Below are 26,806 nucleotides of genomic sequence, written 5' to 3' on the forward strand. Positions count from 1 at the left end.
TGAATATGAGGTAGAAAATGTCTGTGTGTTAAACTTTAATTTCAGTAGCAAATCTGTTTTTGTCCATTGACCCAGTTTTCCATCATTTTTATTTCTGTTATATTTTATTGTTTTATTTTGGGAGGGCTTGAGGGGCTTTTTGGAACAGGCAGGACTGGAGTAGGACTCTTATTTACTTATTTCATATTAAATGGAACATTATCTTCTCCAGCTAAGCACTTGGACATTACTGTCAGTAGTTTTGCTTCATGCATGACTGCCAAACAAGATTTATAAATACAATGCTGGAAAATAATACTGCACTAAAAATTTGAAAATTGTGTCTGAATATGTTGTTTGCAATGCATGCATCAGGTTCCCCAGATTTTAGATTGCTATTTGTAGTTGTAGGAAGGGCATGATAAGCAAGAATGTCTAAGCTCCTCACCAGTACCTTTGCAAACAGCTTCCGCAACTTTGAATTCAGGCAAGAATCAGTGTAAGGGTTTACTCAGAGAAGCTACAGAAAGGGAGGATCCAAAAGAAAAAACTGGTTTCGTGGAAGGCTCAGGGTTTTTTTGAAGACAGAATCATGCCAAAATTATTTTAATCTCTGTTCTGTTCTGTTCTAGAATCTGGAAGTGGAGAGAGGGATTATTCACCCCATTTCAAAAAAGATACTGTAGGAATTAATATTTTCAGTGATGACTGATGAAGTTTTTGCTTTAAAAACTTTGGTTTTGATCACATAAAGATAATTGAAAAATATTCTGATTTTCTTTAGTAAGGAAACAATAAGGCAGTTTGATAAATACCAGCACATTTGAGAAAGTATGTGTTTCTGGTTGTCATTAAAGCCAAAAATTCAAAGGGGGATTAGATGTTTAATTGGATAATAAAGATACAAAGATTTTTAATATGTCTGGGAGTATTTTAAAAGCAAGTTCTAGGGAGCTTTATGACTTTAAATTTTCTGTCAGGGTTTGGGTGGAAATTGCAGCAGCATAAATGGTTCCTTGTTTACACTTCTTCTGGGCCTCTTAGGCCCTTGCAGGAATCTGGTACTGGCAGTGCATGGTTGGACATAGATGCTCTGTGCAGTGAACCGAAGTGTACTACATGGAAATAGGAGGAGGTTCACTTCAAAAGGTGTGCTGCAGCTCTGACCTCCAGCATTAATAAATGTACCGCAGATGTGGTACCACAGGAGCCAAATGTATCATAAAACAGACCCGCTGTGACAAATCAGAACAGACTGTCAACATATTTCTTGGTTGTTTTTTTTCACTGAATGTCTGGATCTTGATTGTTACCAAATTTCTCAAAAGCCAAAAGACCATGGGAAACAGCAGAGAGGAAGAGGGACAGGGATAGTTGTTGTGGAGTCCCAAGCTTCGATCATTCATCCAATCTCTTCACCAGGTGGAACAACCTTCTGCAGGAGACTGCAGAGCGACTGCGTGCCAGCAGAGCCCTCCTTCAGCTGTGGCAGAGGTACAAGGACTGTTACCAGCAGTGCTCTTCCACAGTCCGTCAGCGAGAAGACCAGACCAATGAACTCCTGAAGACTGCAACCAGCAAAGACATCACTGATGATGAAGTTACCACTTGGATTCAGGACTGCAATGTATGTTCAGTTAAGCTTTGCAGTTTTTCTCAGTTTTGGGCTAAAAAAATCTTGAGAGGTTCTCTATTACTAAACTCTATTCTTGGTGTTTTGGAAACGTGCATTACAAACATATTTCACTTTATTGATGCATCTCAGGCACAAGAGAGACAGGCACAATAGCTTTAAATCTGCTACCCAAATCTCATGAGTTTCTCTGACTTTTGATCCCTCCATTAGTTGTTGTGGTGTTTCAGAAGCTCTTATCTGAAGTCTTTTCTCTGGAGAAGATGGATAAATTATATAATTTCAGTCAGTTTTAAGTCTCTGCTTAATGAAGGGATTCTTTCTTGGTAAAATATCTCAACTAAATCTTTAGAGTTCTTTATAATAGACAGAAACATAAAATCTTTGACTATATTCCCACTAATCAAGACTTTTCACTTTTTGTGAATGAAAAGAATTTGGGAATGTCTTTATCCTTCCTTATGGAAGAACACCATTGACCCTGAAACCTTGAGGTTCTTCCCTTTTCAAGACAATCTCAAGATAGCAAAATAGTTTATCTCCTATCTGTGCTTACATTTTGGTTCTTTAGAGTTTAAGTTAATGTTAAGTGTCATTTACCAAAAAAATAAAATACTAATTGTCTTCATGTAAGCCAAACACTTGCAACAAGAAAACATGTTAGTGTTTGACAAATAAAGTGATCTTTTGGAGCATTTGCTACTATGGTCAGGCACCATGGACTGGCAATTCAAATTGTTCAGTTCACATAATTTATTAATTTCTTTATGTCCCTTTCTTTAACCATTATGTTAGACCATTTATAAAAGTTATTTTTTCAGCTCTCCTGGTAAATCATAACAGGAAAAAAAAAGGGAGTTCTAGTCCTGAATCAGTTCCCAGTGAGGGCTGCCACTGGGACTGTCATGCCAGTAGATTCAAAAGGTTTCTTTCAGCAAAGCTCAAAAGTAGCTGAGCAGTGTCTTCCTTATGTTCCTTTCTGTACAGGTACTTTGACATATCTTTTTTATTATGCATGTCATACAGAGTGTAACTGGACACATTGACATTGAAATGCGGTAGTAAATGTAAGTTTTCGATGATTTAATGACATCAACAGAGTGTCAGGTTAACTATTCATATCTTTCTTCAATGTGTTCCATAGGATGTGCTCATGGATTTGAAAACAGCACAGGAGTCACTGGTTGTTCTTCAGGATCTGGGGGAGGAGCTGAAAAGCCAGGTGGAGGCTTCAGCAGCAGCAGCTATACAGTCTGATCATCTTTCTCTGAAGCAGAATCTGTCAACCCTAGAACAGACTCTCCGCAAGCAACAGGCTGTACTTCAGGTATGCAGACAATATTTACAATCTGTGATTCTGATCATCCTGTGGTACCTGAAAACACATAAATTAGCTAAAACTGCCTGGGAAAAGAGGATGGTGTTACCTGTTCATCAGAATTTCCTAGGCTTCCTTGGAAGCCAAAGCTGAGAGTAGAAAATATGCTCAAGTCTAGCATAAAGACCTTGTAAGAAGGTCCAAATTCTCTGAAGAGGATAGCAGACCTCGTGCAGGAAAATGTCTGTCTGGAATGCCAAGGTCACCATGCTTTCTGCAGACAACAATAGTGCTAACAGCTGGATCCACACCTGCTTCTCCCCTGAAGACAACCTCTCTTCCCAGCTAGTTCTTCATCAGTAAAACAAATGAGAGATTCTGAATATTTGTGTAGAATTGATTTTTGTGGCCGGACTGACACCTACCATTTGTGTCAAAGCTCATTCAGTAGCTCTTGTCACCAGGGCCTAAAGAGCAAAAAAGGAGTGGAAGAATGTATTCCATAGCAAACTATATGGTTGAAAAAGCAGCAGAGATAGTGACTTCTGTTTGAGAGACAAGAGGATTTACCCAAGAAGTCCAACATTGTTTGAAATGTGCTTATAACATCACTGTACTGTGATGAGACAAAACATGAGAGAAGGTTTGCAATAAGAGTGACTAGTTCTCTCTGCTGACAATAAATTAAGCATTGGATTTAGTTTCATAAAAGAAAGCTAGAGCAGGTTATCTATTTCAAGGTAAGGAGGTATTTATGCACTTTGTTGAAATATTGCCTTTTTGCTATGATCAAAAATGCACTATTTTAACCTAAAAAAAACCCCCAATAATTCCACAGTCAGCAAGCAAAGCAGCAGTTGCAATTGCTCCTAGCCTATTCAGCTGTTTGCAAGTCTGAATGAGAATAACTAGGAGTGTGATGTCAGTAGGGATGCTGTGGAGCCAAAGTTCTTAAACTGTGGGTCCTTTTCTGTTTAAGGCTGGAGTTCTGGACTATCAAGCCTTTGCCAAGAACCTGGAAGTCCTTGAGACCTGGATAACAGAAGCAGAAGAAATACTGAAAGAACAGGATCCCAGTCACTCATCTGATCTCTCAGCAATAAAGAGTAGAATGGAGCAACTCAAGGTGACAAATAAATGTGGGAAGTGTTGGTTTGTTTTTTTTCTGTTGGCCTGGTTACTTGTAGTACAGGGTATGCACAGGTATCATACATGTATTCCATGTATAGTAAAGGACTATCACTCATGCAAAGCGTAAGACTGAGAACTTAGAAGTTTGATGGCAGTCAAGGAGTGATTGTCCATGGTACTTTGCCCCAAGTAAAGATGAAAAGAATAGTCAAACTGTTCAAAATAAAATTAATATCAGATCAAAATGGGAATGGAAATGTCAGCAGTTCTTGGGGACTTCCTTCATCATGTTTTCTCTCAACTTTTTTTGAATTTATGCAATTCATTTAGGGATGAAGTAATTTATACGTTTTGCGTAACTTGATATACTGAAGAAACATTCCTACTGTGTACCGTGTGATCTCAGTTTGAAGTCTTTCACTCTATCTTTTGTGGGGCTTCTTTTTTCCGTCTCTTTCTTTCAGAGGCCATATCAGGAAGTTGCTGAACTCTGCCATCTATGCTGCTTTTGTTGGTTTAATCTTCCATTATTTTTCTGTCAGGATTAACTAGACAGAATTCCACTTTGGACATGCTGAAAAGCTGGGCATTTTCTTAATTGGATTTTTCTGTGCTGCAAAACAAAAACTAAAAATAAAAAATTTACTAATTTTAATGGGAATTTACCTGCCTAGCATTCAGGCTAAGAAAGAAGGAAAAAGGCTCACATATTTTGATAGTGTAAACATATGGCTTCAAACACTAGCCTACTTTTGCAGCTCTGAGCCGTAAATCCTCAATTCAGCAAAACACTTCAGTGCAGTCTGAGTATACTTCTGTGCAAACATTTAAATATGAACATAAGTCTTCTCTTAGTCTGGGACCAGAAGCTGAAAACTGGAAATGCAATTTTTCCATGGCATAGGGATTGCTTACCACTGGGTGGCAACCAAGGCAGTTCTAAATTTAACTGAGTGCTAGTTCATAATTTTGAAGTCTGTAATAGTGTAATTCCTGAACTTCCCAGCTATCACTCTTTTTGTTGCAGAGTCAGATGTTGAAGTTCAGCAGCATGGCCCCAGATTTGGACCGTCTTAATGAGCTGGGTTACAGGCTTCCTCTGAATGATAAAGAAATCAAAAGGATGCAGAATCTGAACAGACATTGGTCTCTGATCTCATCTCAGACTACGGAGAGATTCAGGTTGGGATAGATAAAAATTGTTCTATAGTTTTCTTAGGTTACAAGAGTTACAAAGTATACCTTTTGCAGAATATAGAAAATGTTTTGGGTATTCCATTAAGCAAATTTCCTTTTCTTTGATGTACTTATAAGTAAGGAGCAAAGCCATTGAACAGAGATGTTGGTTTTGCCACAAATTAACAGGCTTTGAAATGAGGAAGACTGCTATTTTTGAAACTGTTGACTAAATAAATTGAATGAGACAGCTAAGTGGGAAAAGTGTTACCACCTGATTTGGAATTTTGCTGGAAAAGTTATTGCAAGACCTTTAACACTTGTGTGTTGTTAACACTGAGAGGAGACCTTACCTGAATCCATCTTTCTTTCTTTTAGTAAGCTGCAGTCTTTCTTGCTGCAGCAGCAGACCTTCTTGGAGAAATGTGAGACTTGGATGGATTTATTGGTTCAGACTGAACAGAAGTTGGCAGCAGAGATTTCAGGAAACTACCAAAGCCTTTTAGAGCAACAGAGGGCACACGAGGCAAGTCATCATGTGTATTTATACATAACTACAATACATACTTTTTATACATAAATGGAATGCACATTCCTTTTTTGAGTAATATAATAGCATGCCTTGAATTGAATTACATTTGCCTGCACCATCTGATGATACCTTAACTTAAAAACAAAAGCATGAACATATGTCAACAATACCCAGTTTTGGGGAGGACTTGAGTATCTGTCTGCATTTGTGTATAACATATCACTATGCCTATGAGTGCTTGTCCCCTACATTTAGTCTACTTCAGATTGGTTTGTACCAAGGAAATCAAAGTTTTTGTTGGTCCTCCTGTAAAAACATAACAATTCTCATGCCATTTGGTTCTTTGTCTTCAGACATAAACTGGAGAAAATCTCTATTACAGCTTATTCTGATTTTATTTATTTGTTACTAAATTGTCAATGCATATAGCATTTGAAGAGCATGTTAAAGAAAAACTTTTTTGTCAAATACTGAGTTATGTAAGTAACCATGGGCCTCCATTTGGTAACATTTCCTTGGAGAACAAACTGATTTGGTTTGGCATTCTGCATTTGTCTACTTGTAACAAATCAAGAACTAGCACAGCTTTTGCTGCAGGGAAAGATTGGTTCAGAATTTTTACTAGAGGATGCCTTTATGATCTTAGTTGAAGTCAAGAGATGCACATTTTTTCTCTACCCATATTGTTACTGCCAAGAATCCTTGTAAAGATCAAGTAAAAGAAGTCAATTTTCATACCAGAGCTCCCATGTGGCCACAGCAGTTTCAGTTCCCACAACTTTTTCAGCTGACCTCCCCCTAGACTCAGGCCAGATTACAGGAAGAGTTACGGTCTTCCCCCCCCTTTTATCTCACAGCATAGTGTTTGAATGAGTGTCCAATAGCAGAAAGTAATTCAAAACGTTTTTTTCTTACTTTAGCATACAGTTGCATTAGCATTTAACTGCCTTTGTTTTTACAAATGTCATCTATTTCATTTCCTCATTGCTTCCAGTATTAAGTGGATAGTGTCTTTCTAAATTGAAACATCTCAGGTCTTTGAGATTTGAATGTCCAGAAATCATTAGTAAGTGGATAACTTCCTACTGTTGCTGTGTCTAATCATAGCTATAGTTTTTTGAAAGGAGGTAAGGCAATCTTCCTGTGTTCAACTGTCTTGAGATCTCATCTTAATTCTCTCCCTAAATCTTGATCTGTGCAGTTAGCTCAGATGAGTGTTACTCAGTCACTCTGTTGAAGCCCTTTTTATTACAACTATAAAATCATCTCTCGGAATTAAGAGAATTAATATTTGATTTTCAAAATACTGCAATTCATCCTAAAAAAATGTAAACTGCCTTTTTTTTTCCCCACGAATTTTGGCATTATTTATAATCTAATTGTATTTAGTACACAAAACACCATGTACTTTGCAGTGCTTCGTCATAGTCAAAAAGAATTTTTTTTCCTCTCCTTATGACTATAAGGGTCAAATCTCAACTTCTTGAGATGCATTTCTGCATTGTTTCACTTTGTATTTTTTGAAAAATAATGAGAAAATATGCTGTTTCCACCTGAATTCCCAGAATGGATGTTGAAACTCTTCCAGCTCTATTATCAGCTTTCCAGTGCTGACTCATAACTACTGGTGTTTACTCGACAAAGACCCCAACCACCTCAGTGGCCTCATTTAAAAATAGCCTCCCACTGAAATGTACAAACCAGCAGTGTGGAGGTGATAGCTTTTTCAAATATCATGCACTAACACTGGCGTCTGCATCAGTCTGTCAGGATGATCTTTTAATCCTTTCTGTGCAGTTCTCTAGTACGTGATACATTGCTTGGGACTCCTGTGCAGTGGGACTGCACCAAGACAAACATTTGACGAAGTGCTGGCAGGGAAGGGGAAGGAAGTTCCTTGCCAACTCAATTACTGAATTTTTTTTTCAGTGTGCTGATGTTGTGCATTTCAACACCTACCTTCCTTTCCTTCTCCTTTGAATTCGTATTTCAGTAATCTGCATATGAGAATAAATTTGGGTGACAAGTGGTCCCAGGTAACAGATTATCGCTCTTATGTACAGAGAGTGTACATGCGGAAAGCAAGAGGATGTTGGAAGAAATATCTCTACTTTTGTGTAGGACTTGAATATCTCCACTCTAAGCAGAGTTCCTCATGCTTGATAAGCTTTTATTTCACCCTCTTAAAAAAGTATTAAAATTTTCATTTTTGGAAGATTTGGTTTTGCTGGTTTTTTGTTGTTTGTGGGGGGTTTTTTTATTGGTTTTATTTTTGTGATGGGAGGTGTTTAACCAGTTGTAACCAGTTGTGTTCTGTTTAGTCTTGATCTGTCAACAATGCTGGTAGATGCTGTTGCCTCCTTTGCTTCATCTCCCCTAACTTGACAGAAATAGATGTGACAGAGAGTAAAATTTCTCCCCTCTTGCTCAGCTTTCTGAAATTCTTAACCCCAAATTATTGTGGTTTCATTCTTGAGATAATACACCATTTAGTTTCCCTCTAATTCAGGCTCAGTCATTCATAAGTACCAAGGTATTCAAAGGACAATATCAAATATTTCTGCAAGGAAATCAGACAACACTATTTCTTTCTATGGGAAAATTTATGACCTAACATTTTCAGAATTAATTTAGTGATTCAGAGAGGCAAAATTTCATTTTGAAAAATTGCTGCATCGTCTAGAAGTCCTAAACTTCATACCATGTGCTTAAGGGATTTAATTGTACAGGTGCCAGTGGGTATTTTGCCAGCAGTGGCAGATGCAGGGATTGGTACAATCACAATCTGAGCTGGCTGATGGGGAGCCATATAACAGAAGTGTAGTCTAGAATTGAAGAATAGTGGCTCTTAGTTCAGGCAAGGGTGAACTTCTATCAACTGCAAATGCCATTGCTAACTAAAGGAAAAGATATCTCAAGCTTCATACCAGTATAATTTTTCTTTGAATCTCTCTGTAAACCTTTTGAACATGGAGTGGGTCCAGTCCATAGCTGATGCCTGTGTGTACCTGCATGAACATAAGAATATTCCCAAAGAACTTTATCTAGCAACATGGTCTGTTACTAAAAGGAAAGATGTTTTTAAAAATAAATATAAGTAGCCTATCAACTTAAGTCATCTTTGCTTCAGTAGTACTTATTTATTTTTTTGTCTTAAGTAATATATAAGTAATAAGGGAGTTTTAAAAATATTGTGGAAGTTTAGTATGCCTGATGGGGAAAATTGGAAGTGGAAAATTTCTAGCTCCTGTACATGGCTGACCATTTCTTTTAAGGTTCTGTTGGCAATGTAAACATGTATTTAAAGTTTGTATAACGTTATCACACATGGTCTGGGCATAAATTCAATCTAACAAGGCAAAGGGTTATAATATTCTTAAACATGTGAAAAAAATAAATATACCCTTTCTGTCCATGCACAAAATACCCTATATGGATTTTTTTGTAAATAATAATGTCAATCACTAAATTCTACTCAGAAACATAAAACCAAGCTCATGTTGATATCATTTAGCTTTATAATGGTGGTCTCAAGGAACTAGTAATTACTGTAAGCAGCAAGTAACTCTAAAAATGAGATTTTTAAATTTGTTTTTATTTAAGTTCATGACAAAACTACTATTGAATTAATCTGAAATTACATTAAATACATGAAAATTCATTTTTACCAGTGCATACAGACAGAATTAAAAATGTAAGATCTTGTTTTAACATCCTTGTCTCCTGTACAACAGCTATTCCAGGCAGAGATGTTCAGCCGCCAGCAGATTTTGCATTCAATTATCTCTGATGGGCAGCTCCTCCTAGAACAAGGACAGGTGGATGACAGGTAGACATTCCTGTGTTGTTGCTGCTGCTAGTTATGTGAAGTAACACTTAGACTAGAGAGAGACTTCCAATCAGAGAAGGTAGCAGATGTCAGTGTTCAGATCATGCTCTTCTGAAATAGAAGTTACTATTACTGGGTTAAGCTATTAATTAGTCAGATCTTAAGACAGTAATCTTTTGGATGCTATAGGGTATGTGAATGTATTTGAGAATACAACAACCCTGAGATTTGTCTGGAATTATCAAGCATGTTACATATATGTCTACTTTGATGTACTTTCAAAATGTCACTTTCACGAAAGGAGCCTGCAGTGATACATTTAGTGGGTTAAACTTGATTTATGCCAGGTGGGGATTTGCCTCCACCAGGAGAATTCCCTACTGCCATTTAAGAACACCTGCAGCCTTAATGTAATGGATTATGAATTAATTACTGCCTGATATTTTATTTTAAATGCTTGTGATCAAATGAATGATAATCAGTGCAACACCAGTGGGTTCACACTTGTGCATATGCATTGACTTAGCTAAGGTCCTAATACAAAGTGAACTGTTTGTTGGAGTGTGAGAATTTTGTTAATGCTTTGTGTATCTTATGCCTCCTTTGAACTCAATAGCAAAGCTGGGGGCGAAATGTGAAATCTCCATGATTTACAATAAATTTGACTCATCCAAACTGGCAAAACCTGTGAGGGGTTTTTTGTGTATTTCTGGGGAGAAGTAGAAGAATTTTATGTGTTAAAGGTTTGGAGTTTTTAAAGTCTCAATAATTGCATCCCTTTAGTTCTCCCAGTACATAAAGTGTGAAGTTCTTATCCTCAGTCAGCTATCATGAGGCTTCAGAGCTTTTCTCTTAGTGTTTCATAATTGACAGCCAGACATCTTCCCTTTCCCATCAGTTAATTTCATTAAACAAATACATCCAATTATGAAGGTTACTACGTATTTTTATTTGTAATTTATATATTTATAATAGGGATGAATTTAATATGAAGCTGACTCTTCTAAGTAATCAATGGCAAGGAGTAATTCGCCGGGCACAGCAGAGGAGGGGGATCATTGACAGCCAGATTCATCAGTGGCAGCGCTACAGGGAGATGGCAGAGAAGCTGCGCAAGTGGCTGATGGAGATGTCCCGTCAGCCGGTGACTGGGCTGGGCAATGTTCCTATCCCATTGCAGCAAGCAAGAGCACTACTGGATGAAGTGCAGGTGTGTCCACTGTGATTGAAGAAAACGGAAAAAAGTCTCTGCCTTTTTTACAGTCTTGATCATTTAAAACATTCTTTAAAATGTCTTAGATTCAGCCTATCTGCTTTGCAGAAAGCAACATTGGATGTTAGTTCTTCTTTGGAAGTAGTGTAATATCAGAAGTGGTAGTGTGATGGAAGCAAACTGGAGTTCACAAAAAATATATAATTGAGAACTTTCTGGGCCCTTGCTCTGAAGCCTTGTTTGCTTCTGTTTTTGCTTTGCAACCAGTGTCACACTGAAACTATCTTGAAAAAAAAAATAATGTCCTGTTTGAGGAATGTATTCTAGCTAACAGAAAAGGATTCTTTGAGTGTCCATCTTCATGCAAGGTTAACACTATCTATTTATCGGTTCAGTGTCTTCAAGTTTTTAGCTGGAAGATGGATATAATAATAAAGCTTATAAGCATAATAGACTCTAGAGGAATTCAGTCTCTTTAAGAGCAATCAATATACTGATATTAGTGGGGAGAAAGAAGCCTTTCGTGTCTTTATATCCTTGGAGAAGTTTTCTAATGGTCTGCTGTAGTAAATGATTGTGAAAATGTTAGGGTAAACCATTTGGGCCATAGTTCATGCTTAAGACAAGGTGTGCAACCAATGAAGTATGGGCTTGAGAATGAATAACTGAATTGCTAATTGTAATTAAAAGACAAAGCTGACAGAAAACTATTAATATTTTTAGCTTAAAGAAAAAGTTCTCCTAAGGCAGCAAGGGAGTTACATCCTCACTGTGGAAGCTGGAAAGCAACTGCTGCTCTCTGCTGACAGTGGAGCTGAGGCAGTCCTGCAGACAGAGCTTACTGAAATTCAGGAGCGCTGGAAGATAGCTAGCTCCCAACTGGAGCAGCAAAAGAAACAGCTTGCTTTACTACTGAAAGTAAGTGTGCAATTTCTTCTGTACTTCTTCAGCAGGTTTATGTTTTCTCACTGTGAACCCTGGTAAAGAAAAGCATTCTCAGTGGACAAGCACAAATACAGGAACTGCATATATGCTATGAGCTAACAATTTCCCTTCACCACCTCTGAAACTAGGAGTGGTAATACTTCATATAAGTAGGCTTATGTTAATTGACATATTTTAATTGATATTTCCAGAACACTGCCAATAAAGTATATTACTACCAGCCCTATTTTCAACATAGGCCAAAAATTTATTTTATTTTGCACAGTACTGTTTAATTTTTATACATATTTTTATTGGGTTTGAGTGGCAAAGTTTTTGTAGCAGGAAACTACAGGAATGACTTCTGTGAGAAGCTGCCAGAAGCTTCCCCTGTGTCTGATGGAGCCAATGCCAGCCAGCTTTATCATGGACCCACCACTGGTGAAGGCTGAGCCCAACGGTGATGGTGTAGCACCTATGGGATAACATATTTAGAAAGGTGAAAATAAAAGTTACTGTGCAGAAGTAATTGCAGCTGGAGAGAGGAGTGAGACAATGTGACAGAAGCAACTTTGCAGACACCACAGTGACTGAAAAAGGAGGGGGAGGAGATGCTGCAGGCACCAGAGCAGAGATTACCCTGCAGCCGTGATGGAGACATGAAGGTCCGCAGTGGAGCAGAGGTCCACCTGCAGCCCATAGAGGACCCACATCAGAGCAGGTGGATGCCCAAAGGAGGCTGTGACCCAATGTGAAGCCCATACTGGAGCAATTATGCTGGCAGGACTTTTGACCTCATTCAGGACTCACACTGGCACAGTCTTTTCCTGAAGGACTGCACCCCATGGAAGGGACCCATGCTGGAACAGTTTGTGAAGAACTCACAGAAAAGTTCATGGAGAACCACCTCCTGTGGGAGGGACCCCATGCTGGAGCAGGGCAGGAGTGTTAAGAGTATGACAGACTATTGTCAATTAGATCATATTATTTAATCCAGAGAGAAAAAAGAAGACAGTGAAGAGAGGGGTTTTTTGCAAGACCATTTGTTTGTAATTCATCATCCTGAAAATGATCATGAAATACTGGCATAGATTGGAAAAAAAAGGAATGAGAGAATTACACAAGCAGTGATGGAAGAAGAATATCTTGAAACAGAAGACTAAGTTTTTTTCAATACGATACAATATTTAATGCAAGTTTTGTATGTTCTGGTATTCTTTGTGAGTTGTGACTGGCTTATTAGGGATCCTTCTGTCTCAATATAAAGCTTTAACAAGCAGGTGAGGCAGGCAAAACCATACTGCCACATTATAGTTAGTATAGTTTTATTGCATTGGACACATTAAAAACTTTGGAAGGTATACAAACACTAAACCTGGGTGTAGCTGCTAGAATCCTGATTTAGCAAAGATACTACAGGTGCTTCAATTTGCCCTGAATTTGCAGTTTCCCTAACCACTTTTTTCTTCCCAAATATTAATGCACCTGCATGAAGTTCTTTTCAAAGAACAGTGGTGTGTTTAATACAGGCATTCAAGAAAGGAAGTGTAAAATAATTTTAGGCAGGGAGAGACTTCCCTGAAAGGATGGAGCTTGATCTAGACAGCATTTCAATAACAGGAGACTTGTGTATTTGTACTAGCAGAGACCTATACAAAAAAAAAATTGACATAGTTCTGCATATGACTCAAACTCTCAGACTTCAGTATTATTTAAAGGGAGATTTCAAGGCATGTTTTTATTAGGCAAATCCACTGACATAAATATAACCCAGACCAGAATTGAAGTCTCATAAATTTTTTGCTTTCAGGACTGGGAAAAATGTGAAAAGGACATAGGGGACTCCCTGGAGAAGCTAAGATCATTCAAAAAAAAACTTTCTCAGCCATTGCCAGATCACCATGATGAATTGCATGCAGAGCAGATTCGTTGCAAGGTAAAGCACTTCTCTGTTGATTGTAGTTTCTGCCTTTGTACAGTAACCTCTTCCATTGTTAATTGTGCAAACCAGTCAGCCAGTCCCGTGACAAGAAACTATCCATGTAATATATGGACAGCGTAATACCACAGTGATCTCACCATAATGCAAACCCCACAGGGTAGATACAGATCTGATCAAAGTAATACCGGAACAGGATCTGAAAAGTACTGTGGAAGGACTGTATACCAGTATGTTTTTATTATAGAAATTCTAACTCAAAATTTAAACTCATGGTATCAAAACTCTTGCCTCAGTGCTTTTTATTTGAGGTGAGGTTACTGTGGAGTATTTTAAACAACGCTTTTAGGCTATATTATTTGCATTTTAGGAATGAATCACAACTTGAAAATATTTTCTATACATAGAAGTCCAAACCAATACTTGGAATTCCCAAATACCTTTGAACCTTAGAGAGTTGAGGAGTTTCTTAGTTTGTGGGTATTTGTTACAAGGCTGATGTATCATTCAGTATTGCAGAGTTAATTCCCTCATAACTCTGAAAATATTGGTACCTTTGGGATTTATATTTCCTTTTTCTTTGAAACGAGGCTTAAACAATCTGCTTGAAATGGTAGGTCTGCCCAGATAGGACTTAAATTAGTGATATAAGACTGCTTATGTTCATGTTTCATTAACACATTCAAATTTTTATTTGTTACTGGTCCTTTTTCCTCATGTTCTTCTTTTAAGGAGTTAGAGAATGCTGTTGAAGGCTGGACAGATGACCTTGCACACCTCTCTCTGCTGAAGGAGACTCTGTCTGTATATATCAGTGCAGATGATATCTCAATCCTCAGTGAGCGTATAGAGCTCCTGCACAGACAGTGGGAGGAGCTGTGCCACCAGGCAAGTACAGTATGAGCACTGATATGAGTAGTATGCAGGCTACAGAAGTGTTGGAAGAAAAATTGAATGCAAGTAGCAGCTTTTAGAAAAGATGCATGTAGGCACACTTAAATTCAAAGATGAATTCTTTCTGAATCAGGGGAAACATTCATTGAAATGTTCCTTTAGTTACTGGTAGTGTTTCTGGATCTCTTGAGCTTTATAATGGCAGTGAAGTCAAATTTAAGCAACCTTAAAAAATCAACAAAAAGGTCACACTGTGAGCTATGGGACTTGGCGTGGCTGTCTGGGAAAAACACAGAAATAAAACAGTTATACTTTGCTTTCATGGAAGACCTGTGCTCAGAAAGCATGTCTCCTCCCTATTCAACATTGCTCTGTTGTACCTTCAGTTCTGCTGATAGCTTCTGCTTCATCAGGCATTGGTGTCTGCATTTCTGTTAGTCTTAGGGTGACTTGCTTGCCTGCAAAATGAGCTGAGAAGTATTGTTTTATTTGTTCAGGTGCATCATGCTATTAGTATGCTTCTGGCCTCTGTTTTGCACTCCAGGTAGTGGAGCCTTCCTCACACAGCTTTTCAGATTATCCTAATGTTACTTCTGTGGTTTTCAGTAGAGGTTGCAGTTCAGATATGGTGAGGCTAACTTTGAAATAGCTACTTCATGTAAAATACCTGTGAAGGCTTCAAAAGCACCTCCAAAGTAGGAAAAATGCTTCACAGTTAACAGCACAGAACTTTATGTGTTAGCATTTGAATGAGCCAGTGTAGATACATCTAAGTTATGCTGTCACTGCATGTATGTTAATAGTAAAAGAAGGAACCAAGTAAAGAATTTTAATCTTACTTTTGTGCATGCTGAGTGTTTCACTTCGTTCAACTGCTGCTTATTTCCGGAAAGCTGTCATCAAGCTCAGAACCACAAAAAGGAAATGCAAGATCGTTTGTTTGCCACTGTTAAACCTAACACAGTAGTTAAAGAACACATCACTTTTGTTTATGAAAGAGCAGGTGCTTCATCTGAAAAGTCTTCGTCTTTTCAGATGAAATTCCGATATAAAGTCAGAAACAACCTAGATTACAATGGGGAGGAAAGGAAGTAAGTAGTTTTACCGATGTCTTAAACTGGAGAGATGACTGCTGCACACCCTCTGCTGCTCTTTTGATTTCAGTGTCCATGTTTGTCTTTTATTATTTGTAGTCTGAGATGGTACCACAATTATAGCAATTTCTTAAACACAGCAATGTTGTCTTTCCTTCTGCACCAACTAGAGCATTAACCTGTTCGATATTTTATGCCTGTTCTTTCCTGTCAGGCACACTTCAGTCCTTTGGAATCTCTCAAGGTGTCATGCCTATCCATGAGAAATAGTCATCTGTGAAATGAGTGTATAGGGACTCAAGTAGAAAGTTGCTTATGCAAAATAAAGTGTACCTTTGATTTAGCTTTGTACTCGTGCTCATGCACAAATTACAGACTTTTGGAGTTTGACCTATGCTATATGTATATCTTTTTTTTTTTTGCTTTGCTTTGGTGAAGCATTTATCATTTCATTTTTGTGTAATCTCTTAGACTAAAAAGAAACAGCATACTTTATAAAGTTTAATAAGTGAGCAAAAATTGTAAGAAAATTTAATTTTTATCTTCTAATGAAACCTTTGGGTTAGAGACATTAGAAAACAAGATATTTACAGACTACTGAGCGTAACACTTGGGTGCCTCTCTCTGTGCACAGAATGTAACTAACAGGAAATCTGAGATCAACGCTTACCCCTAAACTTACAGACAGTCAGACAAAGTTTTTGCAGTACAACTCCAGTTTGTTTTAATGGCAAGTAAGTTGCTGGAACACTTTTGCAGGGCTAGAGGAGTTCACATTGAGGTACAAAGTGTTTTAAGCATGTCTTAAATGCATTTACTTTTTTGGTCTTATTTACTCTTTCAAATGGTTTAAGGTCTCCTTACGTCGACAACAAGTTAGTGAGAGACTGAATGAGTGGGCTGTCTTCAGTGAGAAAAACAAGGAGCTCTGTGAGTGGCTGACACAAATGGAAAGTAAGGTGTCTCAAAATGGTGACATCCTCATAGAAGAAATGATTGAGAAACTTAAAAAGGTATGGTGTACCCTTGCATACCATTCTTTAACTGCTTACTTGTTTTGTGTTGCAAGGAAGATACTGAATTAGCTGAAATAGGGGTTTTACATTACCCTGATGTATTCCAGTGTTTGTGTTCTTCTCTCGCTCTGCAGCATTTTTCCTGTCTCTCTTGAGATAGGACCTCCTAGAATACCAGAAAATTAAGTGAATGCAGAGTCAGAGGCATCTGAATGCTTTACTAAGTGTTCAATCAGAATTGCCTGTAAAGAGTTTAACTACAGCAGATATATTTATAGAAGACATCGTGTTTTGTTTTCAATTGGGTGGTTTTTTCATTCTTCTGATAGTTATTTGTGTTTATACATCTAAGAGGTTGTCTCTCCACTGTACAAATCAACAAAAAACCAACATTGACTTGTATTTTTGGATCATTCCTTTAGTAGTGTAGAGCAGAGTATATTCAGAATAAGAACTCTGTTTCTGATTGCTCTTTACTGTCCAGGATTATCAGGAGGAAATTGCTATAGCCCAGAAGAACAAAATCCAGCTTCAGCAAATGGGAGAGAGACTTGCTAAAGCCAGCCATGAGAGTAAGGCATCAGAGATTGAATACAAACTTGGCAAGATCAATGACAGGTGGCAGCATCTTCTAGATCTTATTGCAGCCAGGTAAAACCGTTGTTTTGTTTCTAAGTGTTAAGTGGGACAGATTAATATGCTGGATGTAATGCACTTAAAATCTTTTATTTTTTGTCATTAACTGTGAAATTAATTAATTCTTAACCATCAACACATTTCTGTGAAATTCACCTTCCTGTTCTACTTTTTAGTACACGACATAGTTTCTTCAAGAAGAGTCGATTAAAAACTTCATGTGCTAGAATGATATGGTGATGATGGTAGGTTGACAGTGGGACTTGATGATCTTAAAGGTCTTTTCCAACCTTAATGATTCTATGTTTCTATGATATAGGATCAGTTGCAGTCAGATTTAGTGAGCCTTGCACTAGTACCATCTTACTTTAGATGGTGTTTAAAACTGGATGCAAATACAGGTTTTTTCTAAAAAATTCTTGCAGAGGAATCAAAACATTGCATTTGTAGTTTTGGATTTCAAGAAGAGCAGTTCCAAACTTAAGTTTTCTGCCTGATTATTTTTTCACTGGTGGAGAAGAGTAACTGCAGGTAGATGTATGCACACTGGGCTTAAAAATTCTTTTTATTCAAGGTCAAAAGTATTGTAGCAATTTTCACAACTTAAAAAAAGACAGGATTGTTGCTTGATGTTTGAAGAAACTGGTTTATTTGTTTCAACACTTTCTGTTGAGCTGTGCTACAACCTCCCTTCCATTACCAACAATAATTTTGTCCCAGTTTTGCATTTCATAAATTGTATATATGCTTCATATGCTTTATAGTTCACAATTCTGTGATGTAAGGACATATGCATTAGTAATACTTTAGCCCTGTTAGCAGCGAAAGGGTTTGTTTAGTTTCATCATCTTTTTTTGTCAGTTCTTTTTTCATATGGTTTTACTGCATTCCTGCTCTGAAATCTGTAAGCATGGGAGCAGTAAATTTTATGTAAGCAGAAGCATTCTGGTGGCTCCAGCTCCTTTAATAGTAGTTCATTTTAAAATAATGAACACTGTTTATTTCTTACAGAACAATTCAGTCAGAAAGTGTTGCATTATGATCAAGGAGCCTGCTGATTTCAGAGGATGTGATGCAACACCAGTTGTTGAACTTAAAGTATATTTAATATATATTTTATGTTTCTCTTTTGAATTGCCTACTCAGAGAAGTGTTCAAATAATAATCTTCAGGAAGTTTCTAGTGAAAAGTGCTTGCATTCAGAAACTGCAAAACACATCTTTAAAATGTCTGTGTTGTCTATTCCATGTTAGAGATTAGTGCCCTCTGTAGGGGAACAGGTGAGGGTTCAGGATTCTGCATCATTCTTGAGTGGGGAGATACAAACTGCAATAATTATACACTTAACTTTCTCATTCTGTTATCATGAAGTGTCAAGTCCTAGTTCTAAACTAGTATATGTAGAATATTTATTTACTTTTAATTCCAGATAATTTCAACTTACCTTCTCAATTCACATGCTCAACACTGTTGTGAGCAATTAAACGCATAACTCTTTCCATTCCAATGCTCACAGAAGTGAAAAAAACTCTGCAAGATTTCCTGAAGTTGGGAAATAACTGATGGAGATGTTTGGTGCTAGGTTGTGAAAATTTCAGTTCAACTGTAGCTTCGGCCAGAAGCCATTAAAAGCCTAAGCTGCTAACTAATGTATGTACAAAGTACTTGTACATACTTGTACATCCCCCAAGATAGTTTTTAGAAGGCTCCAGAGACTCTTTAGACTATGTTCTTGGAGTTTGGTATGTATACTATAGCATGATTTTGGCTGCATTCTGCTAGTAGATGCAGACTAGTTGTCCTGGTGTTGAGAATAAAATATATCTTTTCACGTTCTGGATGCCTGACAGCATTAATAAATTATTAGAGCCTGCAGACTTTTCTGCAGTGCTACAGTAATCCCTTGCCTAGAGAATTTTTTTTAGTGTTTTGTTTCCTACAGCTGTGAACTAATAGAAAGTGCTCTGTGAAAATGGTTTAATAATTTTTTACTGTGGTAATACATATCTAGTCTGAATCTTTACCTGTTGATCTTGTGCTGTGTGGTGAAACTGCTCCAATTACCTACAAAAGCATTTTTCTTTTCTTTGTTACATTCTGTTTGCTTATCTGCTTTTTTTTAATTGCCTCTCCATTCTGAGCAGGTCTGTAACTACAGAAGTGACAGCTGCAGAAGGGTAGTTGTGTTTCTGCATCAGAGACTTCTGTTTCGACCCTTCTAGAGCATTTTCATCCTTTCAGATGAATTTTTCTGATATATTAGCCAGGTGAAAAAAAGGTCACAGTTGTTTACAGCCAGAAAGCAATGCTATTGCTGCAACTGCTCAGGCTTTGCAAAGAAGGATGTGTTTTCATCGTTTCCCCTACCACTCACGGTCCACATTCCTGGAGATCAAGTCTGGCACATGTTGATGAATGCAAGTTTTATTTAGAAACATGACCAGTTGTCACCATCCAGTCTCATGTTATCAAGCAACGGCTGCTAATATTTGTTTGCCATGAAACATTTTCTGTACAGAACTCACCAGCAAAGAGCAGTGTGCCCCTTTCCTCCCCCCCACCCAAAGAACAGTGTTTGCAGGCTTTGGAAGTTCTTCTTTTTTAATGCTGGAAAATTTCATGGTTGTGGCAGAGGACTTGCGTGCTCTGAGGATGGCGGAGGACAGCAGTGTGGATTCAGATCTCCCAGACTGTAACTGTGATATCACAAGGCAGGGAGCTATTTTTGTTTGCTTTTGATTAATACGATTCTTTCTGAAGTCTTGCTTTGCTGGGAAACTAATTGAAAAATTGATGCATAGAAATAACTACTATAGCTATAAATTACTGGTTTTTTGCTCAGTTTAAAAACAGTTGACAGCGATAACAGCATATCTTGTTTTACATCCTGGAATGATTTTTTGATACTAATGGAGACTTAGAACTAGTAAAATCTCCTAGCTGTCTGAAAGAAACCATGGAGTGATGTTACTGCTGTTTTTAAATACAAGAGCATGTACACACATGAGAAAAATCAGACTTTATATTTGTCTGCTTGCTTTTTGTGTCATCAAAGGGGCATGGCTAGAAGCAAAACGCAGAGAAGGAAAGAGGCTGTAAAAGAAAGTATTTCAGACTTAACTTATCAAAGCATGTCTGTTCTGTACATATTAACTACTGTTTTGTAACTGCAGGTACTACTTGAACTTCTCTTGGATTTTTGATTCAGCTTCTCTTTTTCCCTCTTCACATTATCTTTTTTAGAAATTTTGCTGTTGTTCAGAATTCTAGAAATTCACTCTTTGAAAGAGGAAACTGAGACTGGAGTAGTAAATGTAACTGGCAGTACTGGTGTTCTGCTATGTAGTAGTGCTGTACTTTGGACAATAACTCTTCTTTAATCATAAATAGATTGTTTTTAAACTGATTTTTTCAAAACTGATTTTAATAGTGCAACATTTTTCACTATTTCAAAGAGTGTTTCTTAAAACTTTGTCTCCAGTTCCAAGTAGATATTTTAAAAAAGAACCCTTTTCTGCTTTCTACTATCTACTGTGGAGACTTAGCTAACATGCTCTTACTGACTTTTTTCATATTGCTTTTAAAGTTTAATATTTGTAAGCAGCTGTCTAAATGACTAATGCAGTAGCTATGAGTTCTGTATGATGAATTTTTCTGTATTTACAGGGTTGTTCCTGTTTAAATTTAAAAGGAATCTAAGGCTGTCTACTTTAGGACTAGGTGAATTATATACATTATATACATGCTTAATTTTAGCTCCAAGTTGTTTTCCCACTGACTTTTCTTACTGTAGAATAATAGATATTATTAATAGACATTTTAAAGTTATTACTTTCTTGGGGAAATTGAGGTACATTAATTGGAACATGAAAACATAACCATCATAAGCCCATACAAATTTTTAGATGAGTTTTCAACAGTAAACTGTAAAAAAAAATTTAATTCTGCAGTATTTTACTTCCTGAGAATCTTAAATATTTGTAAAATGTAGCAGGACTAGGGGGTGTGTTATATAAAAAACAATCTTTAAACCAACCATGTTGTGGGTGCAACCCCTTGACTTTAGCATAGAATATTCATTATCAAGAAGAGGAGTTATCTCAAGTCTTTCACAGTTACATGCATAGTGCTGCAACAAAAGCATTACATGATTATTGGAATAATTAGCATTTTAAACATAATCATGTAAATCAAATCTCAAAAGGTAAAAATTACACATGGCTAGGAATCCCAGATACCTGATTTAGAATTTGACCTTTGTGTCTTAAACATGCTTTTAAAGCATAGTCAACTTGCTTGCTGACATTCAGAAAGAAAGCTCTTAGACATGATGGATTACCTCTATTATTTGATCGTGGATATGTTTTCAGAGTAGCTAGAGGCATAGCACTGTACTGCAGTTCAGTCAATAAAAATAAGCTCATCAGACTCCAATAAGCACTTGTTTATTTGCTTCTATTTCTACCACGGGCAAGGAACCTGTTACGGTAAACTCCATACGAAAAAAACTTGTTAATGGTAGATGGGGGAGGGGAAGGGGGAGGTGGGCAGGAAGGAAGTTGTAGGGTTTGGGTTTGGTTGGAGTGTTCTTTTAGTATGTTACACTTTTTTTCTTTTTCTGTCTAGAGTAACTTAGTTACTTAGTTAACTCTTAGTAACTTAAGTATCTTTCATGTGACTGAAAATAGCTGTAGTTGGGCCAGGCTTGTTTTTTTGTTCTGGCAGCGATTTAGTCCCATGCAGTCTGCCTAAAGCAGAGGGCACTTTCTAAATGATGGACCCTTTATCAGTTGTTGCAGGCAAAATGTAAATAAAATCCAGCACAGATTGCAGAACCACAGAATTGCAAAAAAGAAAATCCTGCTCCACAGTTAAGGCTTGCAAATGATAAAGAGACATTGCTTCTCCACAGGGTGGACGTGACTCATTGTTCCCTTTCCCACTCCAGCATGCCTGCAAAGGATTGGTAGCATCCAGCCTTGAAAATCTAAGCAGAAAATGGGCAGGATTTCACTCCTGTTAAATAATGTCAGAGATTGAATAGCTGTTTGTGGGTCCCAGAAGGCTGATAACCAACCTTCTTGCTCACCCTATGAAAAAGTTGCAGTTGGTTCAAACCCAAAAAACACTGTATGTAGAACCAAGGAGATGATGCCCCCAAACACTAGGTGTTCTCCTAATATCTCCCCTGTGTTTTGGGATAGCCTGATAATGGGGACTGAGGCAGTCTGTCAGCACAATTGAATTGACTGCAGTCTCTTCATAGAGAGATTTTCAGATTATTCAGATTTTTTTCCAGTTACCAGGAGTATTTTTTTTCCGGATCACAACCCTACAGCTCTTGGTCATGAGAGTCTGGCAAAGAAGCTGCATTTAAACTGTTCTTAAGAGTTTTCAGCACTAAAGAACCACAGTTTGACTATCTGTAAGCTAAAGAGAGTGCTAGAAAGAGATGAAAATTTGAAAGATTTAGTTTATATTTTTTTAAGATGACATTAAAATCTCTGAGATTATCTTAGTGGTCAGCTGCAACTGCTGCTTTAAATGTGAAAACACTTGATAAATTTTCTGGGTAGTATTGTGGAAAAAATATGAATTGCTTTGTTGGAATTATAGGATAGTTAGGTGGTATTTTGTTTGTTGGACGAATCTGGCAATCCTGTATTTTTCAACCTGCTTTGGTCAGTCTATTCCATCTACACTCACCTTAAAACCTTTCTGATACTGAAACACTGAAGTAGAAGAGCAATAGTAGCATAGAAGGGAACATTACTCAAGATTTGTTTGTGGTACCATATAAACAGGGTGGAGAAAAAAGGAAAGCTTAGAAAAAATTTCTAAGTCCACTAATGATGCATTTTACATAACATGGGGATAGGAAGGAGAGGATTACTGACAGATGCTTTTGCAGTTCAAAGTGACTGAAGGAAAAAATTCTGAGATACGATAAGGATTTAGTCAAATTTATTCACTTTCCAAGCTTGAATAAAAAACAAAACAAAACAAAAAAAAAAAAAAAAAAAAAAAAAAAAACACAAACAAAAAAAACTATGTAATTTTTCCTGGCCATTTTTGTTCCAGGGTCAGGATCTGAAGAAAAATATGAGTTGGAAATCACCATGCAGTTCCATTCNGACATAGTTTCTTCAAGAAGAGTCGATTAAAAACTTCATGTGCTAGAATGATATGGTGATGATGGTAGGTTGACAGTGGGACTTGATGATCTTAAAGGTCTTTTCCAACCTTAATGATTCTATGTTTCTATGATATAGGATCAGTTGCAGTCAGATTTAGTGAGCCTTGCACTAGTACCATCTTACTTTAGATGGTGTTTAAAACTGGATGCAAATACAGGTTTTTTCTAAAAAATTCTTGCAGAGGAATCAAAACATTGCATTTGTAGTTTTGGATTTCAAGAAGAGCAGTTCCAAACTTAAGTTTTCTGCCTGATTATTTTTTCACTGGTGGAGAAGAGTAACTGCAGGTAGATGTATGCACACTGGGCTTAAAAATTCTTTTTATTCAAGGTCAAAAGTATTGTAGCAATTTTCACAACTTAAAAAAAGACAGGATTGTTGCTTGATGTTTGAAGAAACTGGTTTATTTGTTTCAACACTTTCTGTTGAGCTGTGCTACAACCTCCCTTCCATTACCAACAATAATTTTGTCCCAGTTTTGCATTTCATAAATTGTATATATGCTTCATATGCTTTATAGTTCACAATTCTGTGATGTAAGGACATATGCATTAGTAATACTTTAGCCCTGTTAGCAGCGAAAGGGTTTGTTTAGTTTCATCATCTTTTTTTGTCAGTTCTTTTTTCATATGGTTTTACTGCATTCCTGCTCTGAAATCTGTAAGCATGGGAGCAGTAAATTTTATGTAAGCAGAAGCATTCTGGTGGCTCCAGCTCCTTTAATAGTAGTTCATTTTAAAATAATGAACACTGTTTATTTCTTACAGAACAATTCAGTCAGAAAGTGTTGCATTATGATCAAGGAGCCTGCTGATTTCAGAGGATGTGATGCAACACCAGTTGTTGAACTTAAAGTATATTTAATATATATTTTATGTTTCTCTTTTGAATTGCCTACTCAGAGAAGTGTTCAAATAATAACCTTCAGGAAGTTTCTAGTGAAAAGTGCTTGCATTCAGAAACTGCAAAACACATCTTTAAAATGTCTGTGTTGTCTATTCCATGTTAGAGATTAGTGCCCTCTGTAGGGGAACAGGTGAGGGTTCAGGATTCTGCATCATTCTTGAGTGGGGAGATACAAACTGCAATAATTATACACTTAACTTTCTCATTCTGTTATCATGAAGTGTCAAGTCCTAGTTCTAAACTAGTATATGTAGAATATTTATTTACTTTTAATTCCAGATAATTTCAACTTACCTTCTCAATTCACATGCTCAACACTGTTGTGAGCAATTAAACGCATAACTCTTTCCATTCCAATGCTCACAGAAGTGAAAAAAACTCTGCAAGATTTCCTGAAGTTGGGAAATAACTGATGGAGATGTTTGGTGCTAGGTTGTGAAAATTTCAGTTCAACTGTAGCTTCGGCCAGAAGCCATTAAAAGCCTAAGCTGCTAACTAATGTATGTACAAAGTACTTGTACATACTTGTACATCCCCCAAGATAGTTTTTAGAAGGCTCCAGAGACTCTTTAGACTATGTTCTTGGAGTTTGGTATGTATACTATAGCATGATTTTGGCTGCATTCTGCTAGTAGATGCAGACTAGTTGTCCTGGTGTTGAGAATAAAATATATCTTTTCACGTTCTGGATGCCTGACAGCATTAATAAATTATTAGAGCCTGCAGACTTTTCTGCAGTGCTACAGTAATCCCTTGCCTAGAGAATTTTTTTTAGTGTTTTGTTTCCTACAGCTGTGAACTAATAGAAAGTGCTCTGTGAAAATGGTTTAATAATTTTTTACTGTGGTAATACATATCTAGTCTGAATCTTTACCTGTTGATCTTGTGCTGTGTGGTGAAACTGCTCCAATTACCTACAAAAGCATTTTTCTTTTCTTTGTTACATTCTGTTTGCTTATCTGCTTTTTTTTAATTGCCTCTCCATTCTGAGCAGGTCTGTAACTACAGAAGTGACAGCTGCAGAAGGGTAGTTGTGTTTCTGCATCAGAGACTTCTGTTTCGACCCTTCTAGAGCATTTTCATCCTTTCAGATGAATTTTTCTGATATATTAGCCAGGTGAAAAAAAGGTCACAGTTGTTTACAGCCAGAAAGCAATGCTATTGCTGCAACTGCTCAGGCTTTGCAAAGAAGGATGTGTTTTCATCGTTTCCCCTACCACTCACGGTCCACATTCCTGGAGATCAAGTCTGGCACATGTTGATGAATGCAAGTTTTATTTAGAAACATGACCAGTTGTCACCATCCAGTCTCATGTTATCAAGCAACGGCTGCTAATATTTGTTTGCCATGAAACATTTTCTGTACAGAACTCACCAGCAAAGAGCAGTGTGCCCCTTTCCTCCCCCCCACCCAAAGAACAGTGTTTGCAGGCTTTGGAAGTTCTTCTTTTTTAATGCTGGAAAATTTCATGGTTGTGGCAGAGGACTTGCGTGCTCTGAGGATGGCGGAGGACAGCAGTGTGGATTCAGATCTCCCAGACTGTAACTGTGATATCACAAGGCAGGGAGCTATTTTTGTTTGCTTTTGATTAATACGATTCTTTCTGAAGTCTTGCTTTGCTGGGAAACTAATTGAAAAATTGATGCATAGAAATAACTACTATAGCTATAAATTACTGGTTTTTTGCTCAGTTTAAAAACAGTTGACAGCGATAACAGCATATCTTGTTTTACATCCTGGAATGATTTTTTGATACTAATGGAGACTTAGAACTAGTAAAATCTCCTAGCTGTCTGAAAGAAACCATGGAGTGATGTTACTGCTGTTTTTAAATACAAGAGCATGTACACACATGAGAAAAATCAGACTTTATATTTGTCTGCTTGCTTTTTGTGTCATCAAAGGGGCATGGCTAGAAGCAAAACGCAGAGAAGGAAAGAGGCTGTAAAAGAAAGTATTTCAGACTTAACTTATCAAAGCATGTCTGTTCTGTACATATTAACTACTGTTTTGTAACTGCAGGTACTACTTGAACTTCTCTTGGATTTTTGATTCAACTTCTCTTTTTCCCTCTTCACATTATCTTTTTTAGAAATTTTGCTGTTGTTCAGAATTCTAGAAATTCACTCTTTGAAAGAGGAAACTGAGACTGGAGTAGTAAATGTAACTGGCAGTACTGGTGTTCTGCTATGTAGTAGTGCTGTACTTTGGACAATAACTCTTCTTTAATCATAAATAGATTGTTTTTAAACTGATTTTTTCAAAACTGATTTTAATAGTGCAACATTTTTCACTATTTCAAAGAGTGTTTCTTAAAACTTTGTCTCCAGTTCCAAGTAGATATTTTAAAAAAGAACCCTTTTCTGCTTTCTACTATCTACTGTGGAG

At 37.1% G+C, this 26,806-nt stretch overlaps 1 protein-coding gene across 9 annotated transcripts in view; it reads left to right on the forward strand.

The window, feature by feature from the left end:
* The window catches only part of SYNE1 (spectrin repeat containing nuclear envelope protein 1), a 306,473-nt gene that overhangs the window by 241,779 nt on the left and 37,888 nt on the right, over positions 1-26,806 (forward strand). For 8 of the 9 annotated variants that reach the window (XR_001875992.1, XR_001875991.1, XR_001875994.1 and 5 more), the window contains 4 exons: positions 1-10; positions 1,402-1,606; positions 2,757-2,939; positions 3,910-3,938. The exon at positions 1-10 is cut by the window's left edge and continues 140 nt beyond it. Coding sequence is in view for 1 of the 9 variants with exons in the window: in XM_017821972.1 (XP_017677461.1) it covers positions 1,396-1,606; positions 2,757-2,939; positions 3,910-4,056; positions 5,089-5,243; positions 5,616-5,763; positions 9,504-9,598; positions 10,574-10,808; positions 11,535-11,729; positions 13,546-13,671; positions 14,407-14,562; positions 16,517-16,675; positions 17,163-17,329 (1,977 nt within the window). In the remaining 8 variants the exon portion in view is untranslated. Of the gene's footprint in view, positions 11-1,395; positions 1,607-2,756; positions 2,940-3,909; positions 4,057-5,088; positions 5,244-5,615; positions 5,764-9,503; positions 9,599-10,573; positions 10,809-11,534; positions 11,730-13,545; positions 13,672-14,406; positions 14,563-16,516; positions 16,676-17,162; positions 17,330-26,806 lie in introns of those variants that run through there. The other variant, XM_017821972.1, reaches the window with a different exon arrangement.

The sequence above is a fragment of the Lepidothrix coronata genome, unplaced genomic scaffold (assembly GCF_001604755.1).
Source record: "Lepidothrix coronata isolate B3197 unplaced genomic scaffold, Lepidothrix_coronata-1.0 Scaffold94, whole genome shotgun sequence".
NCBI classification, from domain to species: domain Eukaryota; kingdom Metazoa; phylum Chordata; class Aves; order Passeriformes; family Pipridae; genus Lepidothrix; species Lepidothrix coronata.